At 39.9% G+C, this 21605-nt stretch overlaps 1 protein-coding gene across 1 annotated transcript in view; it reads right to left on the bottom strand.

The window, feature by feature from the left end:
* The window catches only part of TPH2 (tryptophan hydroxylase 2), a 45859-nt gene that overhangs the window by 19413 nt on the left and 4841 nt on the right, over window positions 1–21605 (bottom strand). The window contains exons 4-7 of the mRNA XM_075150052.1: window positions 20243–20310; window positions 14762–14958; window positions 12828–12963; window positions 7271–7397 (exon numbers count right to left, since the gene is read on the bottom strand). Of these exons, the coding sequence (XP_075006153.1) occupies window positions 7271–7397; window positions 12828–12963; window positions 14762–14958; window positions 20243–20310 (528 nt within the window). The remainder of the gene's footprint in view (window positions 1–7270; window positions 7398–12827; window positions 12964–14761; window positions 14959–20242; window positions 20311–21605) is intronic.

Here is a 21605-nt window from a genome sequence, read left to right as displayed (position 1 = left end):
GCTCCCAATTAAGTCAAATTAGTTCTCTCTTGCATCTAGCTTCCTCATTACATGATTGGGCCCAAGCATGTTATAGAACAACACTATTTCTAGTTACTTGTGAGTGCAAAATTTTGTCTGTTAGGGCAACCTGAGATCCTCTCAAGAAGCAGGTCACTGACCTGACCAACTGGGCACCCTCATAGCAACAGGTGAACCCTCTTTCACTTTCTTAACTTTGAGTGACACAGTACAGAGCATGAAATGTTTCATTTCCAGATGTAACACATCCTATGTTGACCTACTTAGCCCAGAAACTAGTTAAAGCCAGAGGTTTGTATTTAAAAATGTTTTGCAAACCAGTATTCTATACCACCCTCTACAAATTAAAAAAAAACCACCACAATTCCAACATCAGTAGTCCAGATCCTCATCTTCACTGCAGTGGCTGACACAGGATTTCTCCATCATCTAAATTACTTCTCCCATCCCCTCACAGAATTCGCAGCCACAGAATCACCCTTCATACCTTCTGCTGATCAGAAACTGCAGGGACTCGTATTCTTGAATAGCGATGCTGGTTGATAAAGATGAATCCACTGAATCCTACTTCCCTCCTGCATGCAGCCCATTTCTCCCGTCCCTAAGCAGCAAACCATGTCAGCTCTACAACATCAGGTCCACTCTTCCTGCCATTCAAAAGGCTCCCACTTCTATAGCAAGCACATCCAAAACTGGCTTACCTCCACAGTGCCGCTCTTAACCAAAACTCGGATTAGGGTTCAAACTGCTCGTTTACCCCATTTCTCAGCCTGGTGATTGAGGTATCCTCTCTCTTTCTTTCCCAGTTCTAGCTGGAAAGGTGGAAGGGGTTCAGGGAAGGAATAACGTGCTCAAAGTTACAGAGCGTCTTCCATGTGACAAATAACTAAACAAAAGATTGCTTTTCAATCCAGAAAAGGAGATAACTAAGGGAGAAAATGAAACAGTTCTGTAAAGTCATGATGGCATGGAGAAAGCGTACAGGGATGATTTGATCATTCTCTCCTCAAATACAAAAAAGCTAGCAGGAATCAGGTTAAAAACAACAGAAGGAGATGGTTCACCGGAGAGTGAATAGTTAAGCCATAGAGCTCTTTGCCAAAGTTACTGCAGGTACTAAAAATTTACACGTCTTCAAAGATAAACAGCTGTCTCTGGACAGAAATCCATTCAGGATAATTAAATACATAGAAACCACATTTGGCTCAAGAGTTCCCCGAGTTTCTGAGTGGTCAGAAACTTGGAAAACATTTGAAAAGAATCATATATGCTCATCCTGTTCTTACATCCCTCCTAAGCAGCTATTTATGACTGCACTTGGGCACAAGGCACCAGCCATTTGGCCTGACCAGCACAGCAATTCTTACAGATCCAAACCTGGAAACAGACTCTCTCCAAACCCAGAACAAAGGCCTCAACAAACTGTCACAATTCCTGCAGAAAACATTGAGCATGTGCTCCCATTTCAGCAACAGAACTCTTCAAATTCTCCCTGTAGTAACTTCTCTGGCATGCTAGCTTATTTTTATGTAGTACAAAGTCATTTGGTTTTGAGCTACAAAGTTAGTTAGGTATCGCTGCTGAGATTTTGTTCTTGTGCCATGAATCTTCTGAGGTGATGACCGTGAAAATGCACTGCAGGGGAACACTGCAGTATTCTAAAATATTAAATATTGATCCCTGGAATCTACAAGGTTTTTTCCCCTTTAGTCCTCTTCTGTGATATATGTACTATCTTTTCTGCTGACCTATTTGATTACGCATACTGTAGGAAGGACTTGACATCAGTGCTTCAGCTACTTTATCAAAAAGCATTGCTGAAAGAAACCCTTAAAAAATGGACACCACTACCTGTTATTAATTCCTTTAGAACATTACGCAGAGCAAACCCACAAATTAGGGCATGCTTTTAGAGCAGCAGTCACTGTGCCCAGCAACACCTCACCAATCAAAGGAAAGTAATCCATCAGTAAGTTATCCTTCTCTCCTGATTCAGACAGACTGTACGACTTTGTAATTATTAAGAAAGCCACGAGGTTTCATCAGCTTTCTCTTCTGCTTCTTGTATCAGTTTCAGGTTTTGCACTTAGGCAATTTCTAAATACATTGCATATGGGTGGTTTTGCCTGGTCGAAGTCAGGAACAGAAACATAGTCCAGGCCACCTACTGATGAACAATACAGATGACAGTATTTCCAGTCTCATACTGTGTGGCAGATGTTTGGCTACAGTGATCCATCATACCTGATTTCAGCTTTATAGTCCTAGCTTTTACCCTGGGCATTGGTTCATCTTCCCTAAGTGATACACATCCCAAATAAGAGTCATTTCATACGTCTCCTGTAAGTCCATCAAAATTTACTCAAGCAGTTTGTAAATCACAGTCCCTCCCAGCTCTTCATACTGCAGCTCCTTTATTCATTAACTATAGGTGTAGCTGGAAAGGACTCCTTTGCAAGAAACTCCATTATGTCACCACTGGACTTAGGGTACTCACCATGCTCACTCTTGGCATTCGTCACACAATCATGAGATTGGGATACAGGAAAAAGACCGAGCAGAAATTTGAATGTTAAATTTCAATATGTTCAGTTAATGCCATAGCTTTTGGGCTATAGTACCAGGTTTCAGTTGGCCAATACATAATTATTTTTATATGGCAGAATAGCTTCAGCAGGGGAGCTGATCACAGACTTACCACAGTGCTTAGTTCACTGTCTATCATTTTGCAACTATAAATGAGAAACATTCAAGCAGTCTTGATTTTTCAGATGCACAGTGGGAATGTTCAAAATCTCAAATATTTTCATTGTTTTCTTCTCAGCTCCATTTGTTCATTCATGGAGGAAGACAGTAATCCGGTCCACAAGCTGTACTGACGGCCTAGCACTATCAATAGTCCCTCTGGGAAATCTAATCTGTTGTTTGCAAAGATGAGAGACTGCAACAGTCTGCTCTGTCTAGTGAGACCACAAACGCTGCATCTACCTGAAGTTACCAAATGCAACTCAGCCTTTATCTGCAATGGTCCTGTTTCTTCCATTCTGGCTACCTCCTCAGCAAACATAACGTATAATTGTCCTGAATTATGTGCCAGTTGTTCAGCGTGGGAGAAGAACTAGAATGAAGCCAACAAGACCAGATAAAGTAGATCCTGAGAGAAGACAGGCAAGTAAGCTCACACGAATGACCACTGACTTCTCCCAGAGAGGTGGTTCTGAACATTATTTTTATCCCAGCATATATATCTAAAATATTTTGTTTGTGATACCTGTACAGATAAATTAAAGTCAGCTTTAGAAATAAACCATTGGCCTCAGTCATCATCCAGGCAAGGTAAAACATTTAGATTCATAACAAGCCTGAAATGCATTTATAAGACCTCCTCACAATTCCTTCAAATTCGAAGCAACTCACTATTGTGGTTTTCTGCATAAAGGCTAGCAAAAACAGGAGAAATTTCTTGATTTCTGCTGTCCCACACTGTTAAAATACCAGAACAAATATCAAGAAAGATTAAAAGGTGACAATTTTACACTTCTAGAGAACTGAAGGTTTAAACGTAACTTCCAGTAAGACACCACTGGAAAAAAAAAAAAACTTGGTGTGACTACTTAGTCCCTAATGGCCAAATTCTTGAGTGGAAAGATTTGATGTTAAACTGCATACAAACCATAGACACCCTGCTAACCTCCCCTTTTCTGAACCACCACCAGTTAACGTGCCCCCCTGAATTTTACAAACACATCCTATACATACTGCATCACGAAGGGGCAACCTGAGCTGCACTGAAACAACTCAGCAGGAGCTGGGAGTAATTTCTGCCATTAGCAGGAGAGACAGGATCCTGCTTATCAACTTGCAGCTTTACAAAGACACTGCTCTCTGGCTCCCAAGTCCACAAATTACAAGGTAATATTGAAATGTAAACTGAAATGTATATTTTTTTGTACAATTTTCCTGACAAAACCTTACATTATGTGCTGTTAAATGTGTTGTAAATGATATATTATATAAATCAGTGGAAACACCTCATGTCAAGTCCTCCCTACAGCTTATGGTTTGATAGGTAAGCAGAAAAGACTGTCTTTGTTTATTTTTGTACTATGTGAAAGTAGAAAGACCAGGCATGCTTGAAAAATAAACTCAAAAGCATTTTTAGAAAGTCACACAGAGCAGCACACGACATTAGTGATGATGGTGATAATAATTAGCACCCAGAGATGCATGGCCAATATTGTATTTCCTCAATTAGTAATCGCATTATACCACACTACAAGCAAAAAAGTGGATTGTGCAAATATTTTGTTTTGTTTCAGTAACGTATCTTTCAGTCACTTGTTTTTTGTGTCTTCCCTCTTTCTTACACTCTTAAAACGTTGTAAAGGAAACTGCATCTCTCACAAAAACACTGCAAAAAGACAGTTGTTTGGCTCTTTCAGTATTCCACTTCTCCTGGTAAGAATGCTTGTGTTTAAAAAGGAGCAGAAACAGAACAAGAGGATGAGGGGAGCTCACATCCTTCCTTTTCAACCCTCTTACCCTGCAGCCATCCTTCCCCCTCCAGCTGGCCAGCACCAGGGCCTCTGCAACGCTCTCCCATTTAATCTCTGCCCTCCATGGGGCTGCGCAGATGTGACTAATTGCAATTTAGCAAACACTTCTAGTCCACCCAGGGACCAGGCTCCAGCTTGCTCCACATCCACCGTGTCAGCTCTGCAGGGACAAAAACATCAGCGCATTTCCTTTGCAGCTCAGGACTGATGGGGCACAAAGAGCAGATCTATCAAGGCTGATACGTGGTGGCTTTTGAAAGCAGAACGGAGTGAAAGATGACGAAATCACCCGTAATAATTCTTCCCTTTCTGGTCTGAATTACTAAGAGGCGTTTTCCTCTCTTCCTAAAGCCATTGTCCTCCCTGTAATGGCTCAGCTGTTAATGTCACTATCTGTTGAAACAGGTCATGCTAATGGCAAGCTTGCTTTGGGCATATTGCTTCAAGCTCATTAATATGCATGTTCTCTCTCCGTTCATTTGTTTTTCTATTTACTTTGAAGTTGCCTCACTGGAACCTGCACTGCTTTTCTGTGTTAAGACACTTGGCTCACATTTCTCAGCTCGCTGCATCTCTGGTTGTTATCTAGGATGGAAATGGGACCAAATGTTGCAGAAGTCAGTTAATAGCACCTCAGGTGACATTTGGTGCTCAGCTGAATGAATTTCTTGGCCTCCTCACCTTCACTGCTGAGAGATGTTCTTTCTACTTGCTCTCAAGTCGACTGTTTACATTGCAAATTTTAGAGCAAGTAACATCTCTCTATTTGTCAAGCACCTGCCCCAGGGGAGTACAGCCCCTCATTGTGCTTCTACGAAAAATAACACCACCTGGGTTACCTTAAGTCTCTTGCTAAATGTCTCTTCCACCTGAAAAAGCTATTTCCAGCATGGGAGGAGAAATCAATTTTGACTCGGATATCAACTTCTCAGTGTGATAAGGGAGAGTGATTCAGCTGTCTTCTTTTATTTTTGGCTTCGTGATTCAGGAGCAGCTCATTGTTCGGATGACACCGTCAGTCATAACTGGGAACTTGTGTGAAGGGGAGGAGTGAAAGCATTTATGTAATATTCAGAGGTCATTTTATATTAATATCTCTCCCCAAACAGATCAGTCCCAACATTGTCTTCTGCAACAAGCCCATGTTATCCAAGGTTATTTTGGGGTGAACAACTTGGACATACTGTTTTCCTCAATGCACCCACACGGACAGCCAGTTAGCTAGTTTCTCTTGAGGCTGCAGGTCGAGACAAGGTAGTCTGCTTCCTACTAAAGCAGAGGTATACTTCCTCGCAAATGTGCAAACAGACACACAACTTCCATGATTCTTCCATACAAACAACAGTTTCTTCTGAGTAAGCATCCATAAGAAAACCAAGGAACATGTGAGAGGAACTGGCTATGAGCAAGACATCAAGCCAGCCTAACTAAGGAATGAGGCCCGTTTGATTAACTAAATTTGGTGGCCACTTCTGGAGGGCTACAGGAGAAAAAGCTAGCAAATGGGTACAAAGTCCTTTTTCAGCAGATGGGACTCTAAGCCACTGCTAAGCCAGTGCATCAAAATTATTACAGTTTAATTGAACCTGGTTTGAATCTGCCTTCACCACTGTGTCCAAATTATTTCCAACCCTTTAAATCCCCACTGCACTTCCCATGTAGAAAAGCAGTAGTATGCTGGATAAGATTTAAAGTAACCAATTATTTTGCTGGTTGTCACAGAGTTTTTCATGAGATAAAATACTTAAATACAGAGTTATTTTTTAATACAATATAGTTCATTAGATTATTTGAAGCATTAGTTTTAACAGGATCCACAAAAGGAAGCATACAGTAAGTTAAAACAACTGAACAGAGCAAGTGGTATAGACCAGGGGTCACCAACTTATGTCATGATGCAAAGGGCTGCATACGAGTTATTTGGAAATGGCAATACAGCAGGGCTGACAGGTGGGCAGGAGCTGAGAGTCCTGGCAACTTGACAGGGCCCTTCAGTGCAACCTGAGGGTCCCTCACACAAGGGCCAAGAAGGCTCCAGTTGGGTGGTCAGTAGCATCTAACATCTTTAACACGCAGCCTCTTCCAGTTCACACTATCTACTGGCATGCGCCTCATTTGATGCAACATAAAATCCATCTCACAGCCACTGGCTGAGGCACTTGACCTAGGTCTGGATCTACTGCTGCACAGCCTTGGCTTAGTAACTACATATTCTCCAACAGGAGCAGCAGCAAGGATGCAACATGACCTCAAAATCCATCACACACTACAATACAGTGAACAGCTGCAAAACAGAACAGTGAGTACAGAAATAGCAGTGCTAAAGTGGCCACCTGTGGAGGAGCTAACAGTAGAACTGAGAGCACACACCAAAATGTTGGGGTTTGGGTTTTTTTTCCAAAATTACCTTGCTTACTTGCTTTCAGCACCTTAAAGCAGACAAAATCCATCTCAGCTAGCCCTGAAAATTGGTGGTTATTGCACATAAAAAGTAAAACTGACTACCTGAAGACTAGTATTCAGCTTTGCTCTTATTAAAAACAATGGAAAAATACATAAAGCTCTGTGATTGTCACATCATAGTCATCTGCAACCTGAAAATGCAGTTAGCTCTAATAAGACAATGCACGTCATTTCATCAACCAAAGAGGAGGACAGATGAGAGAGCATGCCACAAAAAGATTTTGACTCACAGTGGCTAATTTCTGAACATCTTCATCAGATGCTCCCAGTGAAGCAAGTCCTATCTCTTGTGAAAACTGTGCAAACTTGGGATCAGCAAGTAGAGGTACGTGTCCCAGGAGTTCATGGCACGTATCCCTAAGGGAATGGAAATGAAACAAGAGTCATTACAGAAATTAATTCCATAATCATTCCATAATTAATTTAACATAAGCCATTTTACATGGGTCTGACTTCGCCTTTAAAAGTCTTACCATGAAACGTGTTTTTTACAGAATAGTTGTTCTTCCCTGTATATGGTTCTGTAGAAACATACAGGTTTGCTTCTATTAAATGGGTTATATGTCATTTAACCCCACCTGTTCTGTGATTTCCTCATCATTTTCAAATTGAGTGGGAGGGCCTGATCACTGCTGTCTTCCAGGCTTAGTACCATGAAGACTGAACTGCCCAAAGGAAAGCCAGATGTCTCACAAGTACAGTTTTCAGCATTGCTCTCCACATGAATCAAGTTCAAAATCCAACACATTCCCTCTTCCTCTTCTCCATTCCCCTTTCTGCACCTGGGTGCAGCTCCACAGCCAAACATTTTGCCACTTGCCACTAGAAATTCAGGGCAATATTTACAGAGGTTTCTGAGCACTTAATTTCTCATTTAGTCCTGACTTCCTACTGCAATTACTGAGTACTTTTGTTACATGGTCCACTTTTCACCAAGATTTCAGAAAAAACAGAGAACCCAAATCATTTTAGAAAGTACTGTCCACAACTGTAAGTGCATTATTAGTCACGACTAAGTGCAGACATAAGTGTACAAAAAACTGCTAACCAACCTAACGAAAGTGCACATGCATCATCTACAAAAGCTCTCAAACAATTCTGAAAGTTTTGATGCATTTGTTCACAGAAAATAACGGACTTAGTAGTAAAGTTCACTTTAAAAATAGGATCTGACATTTTCTTTGCTTTTGTCTCTTCAAAGACATTTCTCTCTTTTTTTTTTCCTAAGCTGTAAACAAATGTTTTAAAGGCAGGGAGAAAACATCAAGTTTTCTGCCTTCTATCCAAAATCATCCAATTTGTCTTTTATAAACTATTTTTGTTTGAAAAGACACAGAACCTGACACTTCAGATAAATCATGAACAGACAAACAACCTTCTATATAATTTAAAGTCTCCTTACTCAGTTCTCTTCACCAAGAAGTCTGTGCCAACTGTGTCTAGGTAGATAGTAGTAGTTTCTGAATGCATGCAAATGAAGATTAGTATTTTTGGCATTCCTATTTGCCTCACCAAAAGCTTATCAAATACAGTTCCAGTATTGGAGGGTTACATACAAGTCTCTCTTCTCAGCCCAGATGGCCTCACTGACAGACGCTTACCAACATTTGCTCATGTTATATTCACACTTTTTGGCGAGACAAGCACTGCTCTGAAGTTGTGCATGACAAGTTTGAGCCAACCTCATATATGAGTAATTCACTCAACCGTAGAGAGGAATTACCAAATCTCGTTGCTCTTCCTTCCTAGACAGACGTATTTCCCAAAGAAATACGGGGAGGTAAACAGATACTTGTGCCTGACACGATAAAACATGGTCCACGGACATTGACTAGAAATTCAGTTGTAGCAAGATAGACTGAGTGCTCAAGTTTACGGTGCGTCAATATTTTTAGTCAACACCCATGGAACATGTTTGATATGTACAGCTGGCTAGGAAGAGTATCAACATCATACTTATATAAGGAAAATTGTTTGCATTTGTTTTCCACTGCCTGGTATAGCTTGTCCTTCCTCCTGAAAGTCAGACCTTTCCTCCCTTGTTTCTACATCATCGCATGTCCTTTCAGAGCCTGGGAAATTCCCGATTTCTTCAAAAGCGGCCGGTAAGAAGGCTTTTCTTTTATGATGTCCACACCCCTTTGGTGATGCTCTGAGTCTTGCAAGATGATCAAAGTTCCCTACCACAAGACTCGTAGCTTAGATTCATTCCTCACTGGAGCTCAGACTTGAAAAATTGGCTGGCTCTGCACGGTATCCATCTCTTTATTTAGGAGATGGTTTGAATCACTTGAGTGGATAATCATCAAAGGTTAATGACCCACCTTTATTTATTCAGTTCCATTTACAACTGGAACCTTCTGTCATCTCCTGAAAGGTTTAGCTTGCTAACGATACAAAGGACAGCAGGGAAATGGAGTTTGCAGTCTGCTAGATACACCCAGAGAATTCCCAGTACCAAACAATTCACTGGAGAAACCTGACTGCTCCAACCATCACCTTCCAACACAGAAACGGGCCACAAAGCCCATTCTCTGGAAGTCCAGAGCTCTAACTCCACTTTCCATATTCACTAGAGAATCAACACTGATTGCTGAGCGCTTCACCTATGCTGCACTGCATCAGTCCAGATATATTTAAGGTAACTTCATATCAGTAGTTCAATTAACGAGAGAAAAGAAGATATAGTGGTACTGGCTTCAAGTTCCTGTCTTCAGGAAAGCGTGGTTGTCTCCCAGCAGGCTTCTACAGCAGCATCACCACTATTAGTAGCTAAGTGAGTGTCTGCATCTCTGTTTTCCTGTGCTGAGGTAACAACTCCCAGAAACAAATACGTGAAGACGTGTTATTTCTAGTTCTGCACTGGGACACAGGCTGTTTGTGTCACTTCCATCCTTGCAGACAAAATGAGAACAGACAAAGCCTAGCCCCATTAACTTATCTCTCCTGGCAAGAGGAGGAGGATGAGGAGGCAGAAGATATTTCTCTCATGCCTTTAGCTTGTAGATTCTTCCATTAAAACTATGCAAAGTAGTATTTTGAACATGCAGTTATAAAGAGGAGAGCTTGAAACAAAAACATATGAACAAAAAAAAAAAAAGATCAAATCCTCCAAGCAGAACCATGACCCAGCATTTGGGATTGTCATTGGAGTCTCTTAGATTTCCCTGCCGGGCTGGCCCTTTATAGATAGTCTAAACAATATAATTCTTTGCTTAACTACCAAGGCTTGATTCTTTTTTTTTTTTGTTTTATTCAGAAAATAATTAAGTTCCTTTAATTTATTCACACACACTGCTCAGAGAAAATAAGATTTTCGTAATGCACTTTTCACAGCAAAAGATTTTTCTTGGAGTAAATTAGTGAGCAGAGCAGAGGAAATCTATATTGTGAATGTAGTAGAAACATAATGAAACTCAGAAAGAAATGTTTTAAAATGCATATAGTAGTGATACAGATCAAACCAAATGAACTCTCTAATTTGTATCTAGCTCTATAGCCTGGGTGTTAAATCTGATGGAAAGCCCACTGAAGTCAAAGGGAGTCTTTTTACCAGGTTTATATCATTGAAAAGCAACATTCACCAAGCCAGGGACCCGCAGCAAACGTCATTATGGCCCCATATATCAACCAGCAGATCTCAGGGCATTGCAGCTACTGCGGAAGATGAAGAGCTGTCCCCAGTCAAGTCAGTTTAGTTTTGCTGCTGATTACAGAAAAGCCAGGATTTCACTCTACATTTCTGATAACACTTACTATGTGCTCTATCTTATGAAAAAATTTAAACACATTTTAAAAGGAATTTTCAAAATTTTTCTATGGAGTTCCTGATAGTACAGACTATTTAATTTATGTGGTTTCGGAACAAGTAGGTCTGCAGGAAGAGAATAACATCATTAGAAAATGACAACTTAATTCCTCTGTTAGTCATATTTAGAGCTGTTAAGACCATAACCTGTATTTTTAAGTTCACCCCAATTAAGGAATAAAAATCTTCATTCTAATTGAAGTAGTATTACTACATAGTGACTTTCCAGACACCATAACCAGAAAGGTTACAAAAAAGTAGTTGCCCTTACTGCATAATTCTGAATGTAAGCAGCATCCTGAAAACTACAGCCGTCTCAAATATACAAATCAATGTACCAGAGAATATCAGCAAAAACATAGACACACTTAATTGTTTCCTGGAAGATGTTCCTTCCTTTGTTCCTGTTGGAGTTATGTACCTAAATCCCCTATCAACAGATGAAAATGTTCTCCCAGTTTGTACTAAATTAATAAATGTCATTATTCTTTTGCTGAGCATTGGCAGGTGCTGCAATCTGAGACACTGGCTTCCCACAGGAGAGGAAATCATTGGTGCAAAACCTGGTACTTCCTAAGCATAATTTCTTTTTTTTTAAATACCTACAGATATTTTCAGATAGACCGGAAGAGGTCCAGCATCATATATTCAAGTCCCAATTGCTACAATGTAAAATTCTTTCCGGATTTGCAATTTGCCTACAAATTTAAGAGATTAAAGTTCTGATTACAGAGGGTCCAGAAGCGAATGAATTCCTTCAGGGATTACCACTTCTTTCCCAATAAAAACATGCAGACAAAACTAGCCTCATAGCGTTTTAGCAAATACTTTGCCCAGTTGACATGCTGAGGAAAAGAGTAAGTAGATATGTGTATAACAGCACCACCTGGTGACTCCAGCCAGAATAATGTTAGAGCATTTTTAGGGACAGCTTAATATGCGGTTCCATTAATCCTTTTATATCCAAAAATATTATTCCATGGTTTCAGCAGTCTATTCATGAAATCAAAGTTAGGCATGGGTCCAAGTGATTACAGGACTGGAGCGGAATATATGTATGTGAAGCCTTTGTGTAAATTTTGGCAAAAATAAAATACTCCAAAATAGTACAAGCTGAATAAACAAGTTACAATTTCACACTAACCGTCTGATGACTGATGCACTGCGAAAATGTCATTCCTGTGGTTACAAGATCATTGGATGCCTTTGGTGAAACTACCTCCATATTATCTAACTGACATGTATTGTGCTGTTATTACTGCACAGAGCACACCATATATAATACAAGACAAGAACTACAAGCGCTTCGATCTTTTTCCCCCCACTTTTCATCAAGAGACCAAATGCCAAAATATTTCATCCAAACTCGCAATATTCTGTTTTGGAAAAGCTGCAATGCTGTCCCATGAAAGTCATAGTTGAAGTGGCTCTTCTTTCTATCACGGTCCCTGTAACAGGCTTCATATCTAATATCCTCTCTGCGTGAGAGAACAGTGCCTCATGACTTGCTTGCATTGTGTCACAGGAGAGAAATGATGTTCAGCTGTGGAGTCTGGCCCAAAAAAGATAAATAAGGACAAAGGACGACCAAATTATAATTCTGAAAGAAATTTTTTTCAAGGGATTCAGTGCTTTTTTTCCAACTTCTTTGCTTAGTTGTCCACCAGAAAATAAAATTTTAGATACTTCTTCAAAATGTTTAGTTGAAAACTCCATTTTCCACTGAAAAAAACTCCAGATGATAGAATTTTTTGACCCACCATATAAATAGCCTAGTTATTTAAGGAAAGTAAAAAGTCCGAAAAAAGCTTTTGAATTAAATTCTGGCTCACCAATGTGAAGGGTTTTGTCAACAATGGTGTAACTAGATTTTTACCTTTGTGGAAAGGTTCCTCTTTTCAATCTTGGCAATTCAATTGGGTCTTTTAAGAATCCAGCAATCACATTTTTTCAGCACTAAAGCAAATGTAGCAACTTACGGTTCTGGTGTGTAGAGAGGATCTGAGCCATGTCGTATGTACTGAGTACAGTGAAAAACTCTATATGCTAAGCCAGCTAAAAAATCTCGGGGAGATAGGTATCCAGCAACTGGTCTCACTGTGAAGCCAGACCTTTCTGAAAGTGAAGGAGATAATAAAAGACCATATTATATATCCTTATATCCATTTCTGAGGACAGGTAATGATCTATAGTTAATTATTCTACCAGAAGCATGACACAGAGAATATCTTGGTTGAAGATCACCACACACCATTTTCACCTATTATGTACAAGAACTATTTTGCATTGCTAGCATATGTTTAATGAAAACAGCTCGAGGTATTTCAAAGCTTATTTTAATACCTTTGTCTAGAAAAGATGGTAGGGTACCATAAGTGATGTTCTCAAATCACCAAGTATCTGATTTTCATGTCTAGTACCTAGGAGAGAAGTTTCCAAAACAGAAGATAACTTCTGTAAAATACATTAAAAACTAATAGAACAGAATAGGATTAAATCAAATCTGTCCGTATTTCTACAGATAAAATACTGTTTGTGACAGTAAAAAAACAACTTTAACAGTTGAGGTCCTCTTTTATTTAACAAAGTGTTCCTTTGTCAAATTAGTCCCAGTGGGGAATTATTTCAGACTCAGTGACTTTGAAAAGGACATTTCTCTCCCAAATTCATTCTTCTCTCTTTCCAAGAGTTTACAGCAGGATATTCCAAGTTTTACTTCAACAGACACTACTATTGTTGTATTTAGTCTGAAAACATATTTCTGAAAGAAGTGTGAGGTTTTGAGTTTCCAGTTAGGAAGAAAGAACCTGTAAACTTTCCCATCATTCCTTAGACACCATAACACAATAGATGAGAGACCCAGAAGGACACAACCAAATTCAAGGAGTGATGAGTCAGTTATTAGTAAATGCAGGTGTTTCACCAACAAGAGTTATGGATGAAGCAGGGACTGGGGAAAGTAAGCCTTTCATTACAAATTTTGTATTTCTCTTAGTTAAAAATTTTCCATGCACATTTGGGACAAAACATTTCGATATTTTTTCTCATAACAATTAACAGCACATAACATTTTTTTCCAAACACCTGTCTTTATAATATTTTAGTCCCTAAGCTCCAGAAGCTTCTGAGCAAGAGGATTAAGGAACAAGTCTATGTATCTGAAGGGACCCCTGAGGAGAAGAGAAAATCTTAACTGAACTCTTTGGCAGCTTTTCCTCTAGAGTTAAAAACTGCAAGTTCACGTCTGCCACTTCTCCTTCCATATGGGATACATTTCCATTACAGACGAAAAAGAAGGGTATTTTCAAACTTAAATATGTAAGATCCTGACCTCTTAAAAAACAACGTGAAAGAGAAATACCAGATTACAAATGGAGTCCCACTGAGTTTCTTCAACATACAAATATAATGGCTAGCTTCATGAGGTCTTGGGCACCCAGGAAAGCCTCATATTCATCAGGCTGTACAACAATGTGCCAAACCTGCTCTCCTCTTTAAATTCAGTTATCTTGGCATTTTATTCCCTCTTTCACCTGCCTGAATATTTGGGGGATGCCCACTGCAGTTATCAGAACATCCACCCTGTGGCAATGAGAAGAGCAGAGCTAACTCTGCTGTTTCTTTTCATCATACTGAAGGACTTTTCTCCCTGTGCAAGATAACATCAAGTGATCCGTGTTCAGCTTTTTAGTTCCTCTCAGCTTCATACCTGCAGGTACATATATACAACTGTCTTGACTCAACAAACTCTCTACCATGGAGAATGTCAAAAACAGAATGATACTTCAGACTAAACCAAAGTCCACTGACAAAGCTGGGATTCTTTTTATTCAATGTGCTTTGTATTTCATACTAACAGAAAAGAGTGTTCTCATGAAACAGTATCTATTGACAAATCAAATATGAATCTTACCTTTAAGAAAAATAGAAACATCTTCCAGCTGAGGCACATTATCCTCTCTGTATCCACAGTACTTGGTCAGCAGAGGAAAGTTTTTTAAATATTCACGACAAGCATGGGTAGGATAGAGTTTACTGAGTTCCCTAAATACCACCCCCCAAGTTTTAATTTCTTCAGCTGTGTACTCCACTCTGGGAATGGGTTGACCACTGTAAAAAATAAAATAATACAAAATACATTTGAATACAACCAGATTCAAGACAGACTCTGGATGGCAAAATTTCTGTGAAAAGTATTATTTAAATAAATAAAGGCAGACAGAGCCTATTAAAACTATTAAAAACTATTTTAAAATGACATCTAGATGCTTTTCTTCTTAGAATTTCTTCTTGATGTTATGTTGTACATATTACATTTATTTCTTTAGAACTGTATTTCTTATTAAGCAATGAGATTATTTCTTAATCTTTGTACATATCATAGTAGAAAGATGGATTTCTTATATGTCATGTTCCTATACCAGAGTAATATTTCTCCATTTATTGCCACTGATGTCTTTGCAAGTGGTTAGCTGAAGATCCTGATTCAGTCTAACTTGTAGATTCAAGTAAGACCACCAGCAGACTGCATGCTCTATGCATTCTTTACAACACATAAAATTCACACAGCATCATTACCTAGCATTTTACAAAGTGAAGATTAGGCAATTTCATAGATGTTTAGAAATGTGCGGATCCAATTAAAACATATATATTTATTGTTTAGACTGTTGCTTACATGTGCAGATATGTTTGGAACCCCAAATTCACGCAAGACTACGTCATGAGGAAGCTCACCTCAGACCCAAGAGCCTAGCATGGGTGAAACTAAGCTTCTAAATACATCTCTCATACACAAATGCACAGAAATTGCAAAGCAGGAGCCTTCCAGGGTACCTGCTAATCTGTCTCTGACATCCAAGATTTGCCTTGAGTGGTTACAGCTAATTCAAAACTGACTGACAGTGTGAAGAGTATGAAGGGCTTCTTCCAATTTGCACTGCTTTGTATTTAGCTGTAAGGAATTTCCCATGCCATGGTCATGGACCATCATCTCACATTATGAATTCCCCCTGGAAACTTTATAATCTTTCTCTGAATTTAATGTTCACAATCTATAGTATGTAACCTGTGCAGTCTGCCCTCTCCTCAGGTATCCTCTTTTCCCACACTGTAACGAAGTACAGATTGGAAAAGGGATTCACAGGATCCCCCTCCACCCCATCAGTCCCTATCTCCCACTCCCCTGCCACAGGGCCGGCAATGTGGGCACTGCCAGCCCAGTGCTGCAGCTTCCCCAGTATCACAGACAGCAGCGGAACAGGCGTATCAGGCACAGGGAACCTCACTGCAGCAGGAGAATTGCTGGGCTTTTGCTGTGGGTTGGCTCTCCATCACGACTGTCACCACATTCATAATCCTGCCTCCACCATATGAGGAATGAGCCCTCATGTCACATGTGATTGCAGTCTCTACCTGCACAAGAGAAGAGCATCCACCCTACCTGCATTGTGGTTGTCACCTCATCTTTACTGAAAACTTACTATTTAATCCCCTTCTTTTCACCATATCAAAGTATTTTTATCCGTGGCAGTTACCTGTCAGTCAAAGGCCACTTTGTATGAGGTACTCATACTTGTTAAGGACTCACTGATCATCCAACACATCTGCTAGTTCCCCTTCAGCCACTCTTTTGCAGACATGACAAGAATTGCAACACATTTAGTGAAGCATTTCTCATCAACAGAAGCTGCATTGGGTTAGTGCCCATTCTGCGGCGGGAGTCAATCCTTCAGGTCGAGTATCTGTCTTCACCTTTACACTTTATCAGCCTTAAGCTGCCTGCCAGCTCACGGAAAGCATAACACAGCTATTCTAAATTGTACTGTACATTACAGATACAAGCAGGTTGCTGCTCCATCCAGCTGGGGTTGCCAGAACACTGTGCAGAAGCCTCCTCCCTCTTCCTTAGACCTGACCTCTACTAGGGATACTGCCAGTATGGGTCAGCACTGGCCCAGCAAAGCTGAAGAAATCTGTGCACCAGTGGAAAAAACTCAGGTTTCTATTCAGCCTGTCGCTAAAGAGCTATAAACACAATCAAGGAACTGAAGCTTGTTCACTGCTTACTAAAAGGTTTATAACTTAGTTATTGTTTCAATTAATTCATTAGTACTGAAGTAAGGTTCACTGAACATTAATTCCTTAATAGGATTTATGCTTGGGAGAGCTGATCTTATTTCCAGCTGATCATGATACTGCTTTCTTTATTGAGAGGATCAAGGCAGCCTTGATCAGACTTGAGGAAGGACCTATGCCTTTCTCACTCAGCTCTGCAAATCTCGTTTTTCTCGCCCTCTTACTTCAAGAAGCAAGACCCACCTTGCACTCACACTCTTCCATAAATCACAGGAACAGCCAGCCTGCATAGCCAGTTTTCTTGTGGATGAGTAAGATGACTCTACAAGCTAGCCTATCCTGAATTTTTATTTCCCCTTATTAAAATAGGGTCTTTCCATCTTGCCACGGTCATGAGCTATCAACTCATATTATGAATTCTCTCTTAAACCTTGTATTTTTCCTCCAGATTTAATTTTCTCAACACTTTTGCAATCCCTTATCAGTCTCAAAGGACTAATTAGCAAGACTAACACATTTTCACTATCTTTAGGACAGAAGCTAAGTGAAGGAGGGAGGAATTTTTTTTTTTGGTCCATTTATTTCATACAGCTGATTTTCACTGCTGTGCTCTATTAACATGTCTTTCCCTTTAACATCCAGCACCAGCAAATATCTGCTCTTCCAAGTTCACTTCTTAGTGTTTTTCTCTCTCTCTCCCCACTACAGAGGCCTCTTTATGTTCAAGCAAAGCAGAACATCTACCACTATAGAACAGTAGCAATTCATAAAGGAAATGCTGATCCAGGATTTTCAACTCAACAATTTTTTTACAGAGCCAATTCCCTGCAGCCAATTCTTTGCAGCCAAATTTCTTGGTTATTTTTTTAAGGAAACAAGTGTGGTGGGTTTTTTTACACTGGAAAAGTAGAAAAGCATCAAGCCTCAGTAAATGATTAGGAAGGTCACTGACCTAGAAGACACTGAGAAGTTCAAGACAATGCTCTGAATTTATCCCTGAGGGAAGCAGTCCTTACAACAGAGCTGTTCTTTTTGTATAAATAAGTAAATAGCCATTAGACCACAGAAGAGAGTGTGATGAGAGTGCAACGTAGTGTCAAGACACCTGTATTAATTCTGAGCTCCCCAGCATGGGTAGCAGAAACAGCTTTGCTGTAGCAGCACAGAGTCCTCCATGAGCTGATTTGCCTTTCCTCCGCATGGCTTAGGCTGAGCTGCAGGATGCTGAGGGTAAGTGTCTGCCCGGGCTGCCTCTCTGTCTCTACAAGCATAGCTGGAGACAAACTGCCTGTACAGTCCAGTAGATACGGCACATCCCTGGGGTTAAGATAACCACTGCAGGAGACCTGAGGAGTACAAACGAGATTTTGCCACATCTTAGGTAACAGCCCTAATCACTGGCCTCCCAGCCATTTTGTGGTCCCTAGCTAAAAATATGTGAAGCATCTTGTTTTCCCTCTGCTGATAATAATAGGAAGAGTTTGAAAACTTTTAAAGGTTTGAAAAGAAAGGGATGAAGGAGTACTTCTGAGCAGTTTTGCTGAGGTACAAGATCTGTAACCTCTGGTTTGGGTTGTTTGATTTTTGTAACGTGCCTGCAGAAATGGTTCTTGAGCCTTCAAAATCTAAAGGAGGAGAAGATTTTTTCCTTTCTTTTATCTGTTTTTCTGGGAATATACAGGATTACTCTACGTGATTTTTATGAAAAGATGTTCCTCACTGGTTTCAGGGCAGAAAAAAAACCTTTGTAGCAGAAGACCAACCACTGCTTAGTGAGCCAGCAGCATGATCTTTCCAGCACTTAGGCGGCTGAGAGAGAGAAGGGAGGAAGGTATTTCCAGCAACCTAGCAGCTGTGAAATGCATGGCACTACTGCTACCATCACGGGTAAATGGAGAACTACCCGAGATTACTGAAAGAGCTCTAGGAGCGCACACAGTCTGTCCTCATCCACAGGTACCTACTTGACATTTCAGACTGCAATAAATGCTAGGTAAGAAGAACTAACTCTACAGCAAGCATTAGACTGAAAAAAAGATAATCAATCAATCAGCTGTAAACAAACAAAAAACCACAAAACTTTCTCAATTTACATTTGAAAACTGTTTAAACTTAGGACTTACCTGGTCAGCCTAGGAAGCTTCTCCATCAACCAGCACCCTCCCCCCAGCAGACAGCAGCTCAGTGTGCTGGATGAATGCCATGAGCACCCAGCTAAACAAATGCCACCGTGGGCAAAAAAAAAAGGGGAACGAACACTAGCACTTACACATTTATTAGATTGGTAATAGCTTAATGACAGGAATGGGACAAAAGTAAAGGAGAAATATAATCAGGATTATACGGTCACAAAGCAGAGTTAATCCACCTGTTCCCCCAGCCTTCTGTAGCTTCTGTATGTTAAAAACAAAAAAACAGAACTGAAAAACCTTCAAAAATTCATTTTTTAATTGCCTCCTGACAGGATGTGCCTTCTACAAAGGGAGAAAAATTGTTGTGTTTTATATTCTTTCAACAACGTAGGTAGAAATCTCAAAGGAGGAAAATGAAAAACCTGAAGAAGTATGGTAAAATGGAAAAGAACATGAAATTAGTATATTCTTCCCTTGAGAATGAGGGCTTAGGCCTGTTGCAAATAAAACCTAGAGTATGATTAGAATTAGTTGAATGCTTCTGTGACAAGAAAATTGCAACACAGTAGGTATTTGTAGGTAGCACAGAAAGTTTTCTCACTGCCAGGGACAGTAGCAAATTGAAAATACTGACCTGACATGGGAAAAAAAAAATTCAAAATGAGAAAACACAAGCAGTGTATTGTGCACAGGCACCAGCTCCACTAACTACAGAGAAATCCACTGACTGAATTCTGGGAAGTTTAGAGCTGTGTTGGCAAAATTGAGAAATGGCATTTTGCAGCGTCCAGTGTAGTAAGCGCATGAAAAGAAAATAATAATTTCATTTTTTAGTGAGCTCGTCCAACTACGTAGGGATGCTAGATATGTGCAATTCAGCAGTGCATCAGTTTGTCATTAAGACATGCAAGCATTTGCAGAAGAGTTTCTTAAGTTTAAGCAGCTATGAATGAAATGCTGAAGAGATAGTGCTTACCTTTCAAATGCTTTACTTGCCTTTACTTGTATCTGTACCAAAAATGTAACGGGATTTCAAGCATCAGGTTTGTCATTTATAGCCTACACTCAACTAGTCAAAGTCTAAACGATGACTTTGTCTACTGTTAAACTTCATCCTACAGAATTAAGTAGAGCATGAATTCTAACTAGTCAGCAGCACAGAAAGGAATTATGCCAGTACTTACTATTTATAGCTCATGGCAACATCCACAAAGTACTTTCTTCTCTGTCGATAGACATTGTCTTTAAATCCCTTAAGCAAGGAAGAAGAGAGTAATTTACAATAAGGACAGAAAATTAGCTGTAAAAATTATAAAATAAATCATTAAAGTGTTTATTTAGTACCTAATTATATGGTATTTTGATTAACACTATCTACTGGACTGCAAGAGAAGATAAGGATTTCTTCACTTTTTTCCTCACCAAAGTCCCACAGGAGTTTTTTCAAGACAGGTTTGTGCATAGGTACAGTCATTCATTCAAGATGTTGAAAAAGGGAAACTTTTTCCTTGTTATTTCATCTCACTCAGGTTTCCCTAATCTGAACGGAGATCTACATGCAGGCACAAAGCAGAATAATTTACCTACCTTTAATACATCTTTCTTCACTAGAAGAATCATGCGCCCAGAGTTCACACACAACTCATTTTGAAGATGCTACTTCCGCAGTTGCCATCTTAACCAACACATTAGGGACTGAACCATCAGCCTCCAGCAGCAAATATGCATATTGCTCCAATGTGAGTTACAGAGGAAGGGCTCTACCTCGTGGGCTACAGTAGGCTCATACCTTTTCCATATTAAGCACAGAAGTGCTATATAACACATATACACCAGCCAGTTACAGCCCTTTGAGCTACTCAAAACTAAAACAAGATTTCTTCTACACCTAGAAAAGATGTAGACACTTCAGGTTTTGGACTACAAAAAGAGTTATCTATTTTTGAGGAAGAACTGCCAGTCTCTTGAAGATGAAAAAGGGTAATTATCTAAGTTCCCCAGTTAGTGGCCCAGAAAGTGCATTTAAGTTTCCCCTAGTCAGAGCCGAAAAGTAAAATGCATTTTTTTCTTACTGCTCACATACACAAACGCAAATCACTGAAGGGAATGAAAAGATAACATCGTTTGATTTGAAATATTTGTATGAGCTTCCAGAAAACTCAGAAGGCATTTTACTGCCCCATAACCAAAGCTGCACTGCTGGGGCAGAGAAAGGGAGGATGTCAAAGGACTGCAGAAAACCTTCAACCTCCACTCCTACACAGAACAGCTTTTCGACTGGCAAAAAGTTGCTGTAATCTGGGGGCGCCTCCTTGTCTGCTTAATACCTTTTGACGTAAGCTGAGATACTCAGCTGCAGACCGTTCAAGAGCTGAAAAGCAATGGAAGACAGCACAGGGGATTTAAAAGCCTGTCACGTGTAATGAAACTGAGACTGAAACCATTAGCCAGTATGGAGTGGGTTAGGGCTATGCTGCTGAAGTGGTGCTATGCTGGTTCTATAATAGGGTAATTCTCTTTGGTCCTCTGGCACCTACACGCCACCGC

Source organism: Calonectris borealis, chromosome 1 (genome assembly GCF_964195595.1).
Source record: "Calonectris borealis chromosome 1, bCalBor7.hap1.2, whole genome shotgun sequence".
Classification (NCBI taxonomy): Eukaryota; Metazoa; Chordata; class Aves; order Procellariiformes; family Procellariidae; genus Calonectris; species Calonectris borealis.
Note: the sequence above shows the minus strand (reverse complement) of the source record. Positions and strands in the feature narration are given on the sequence as shown.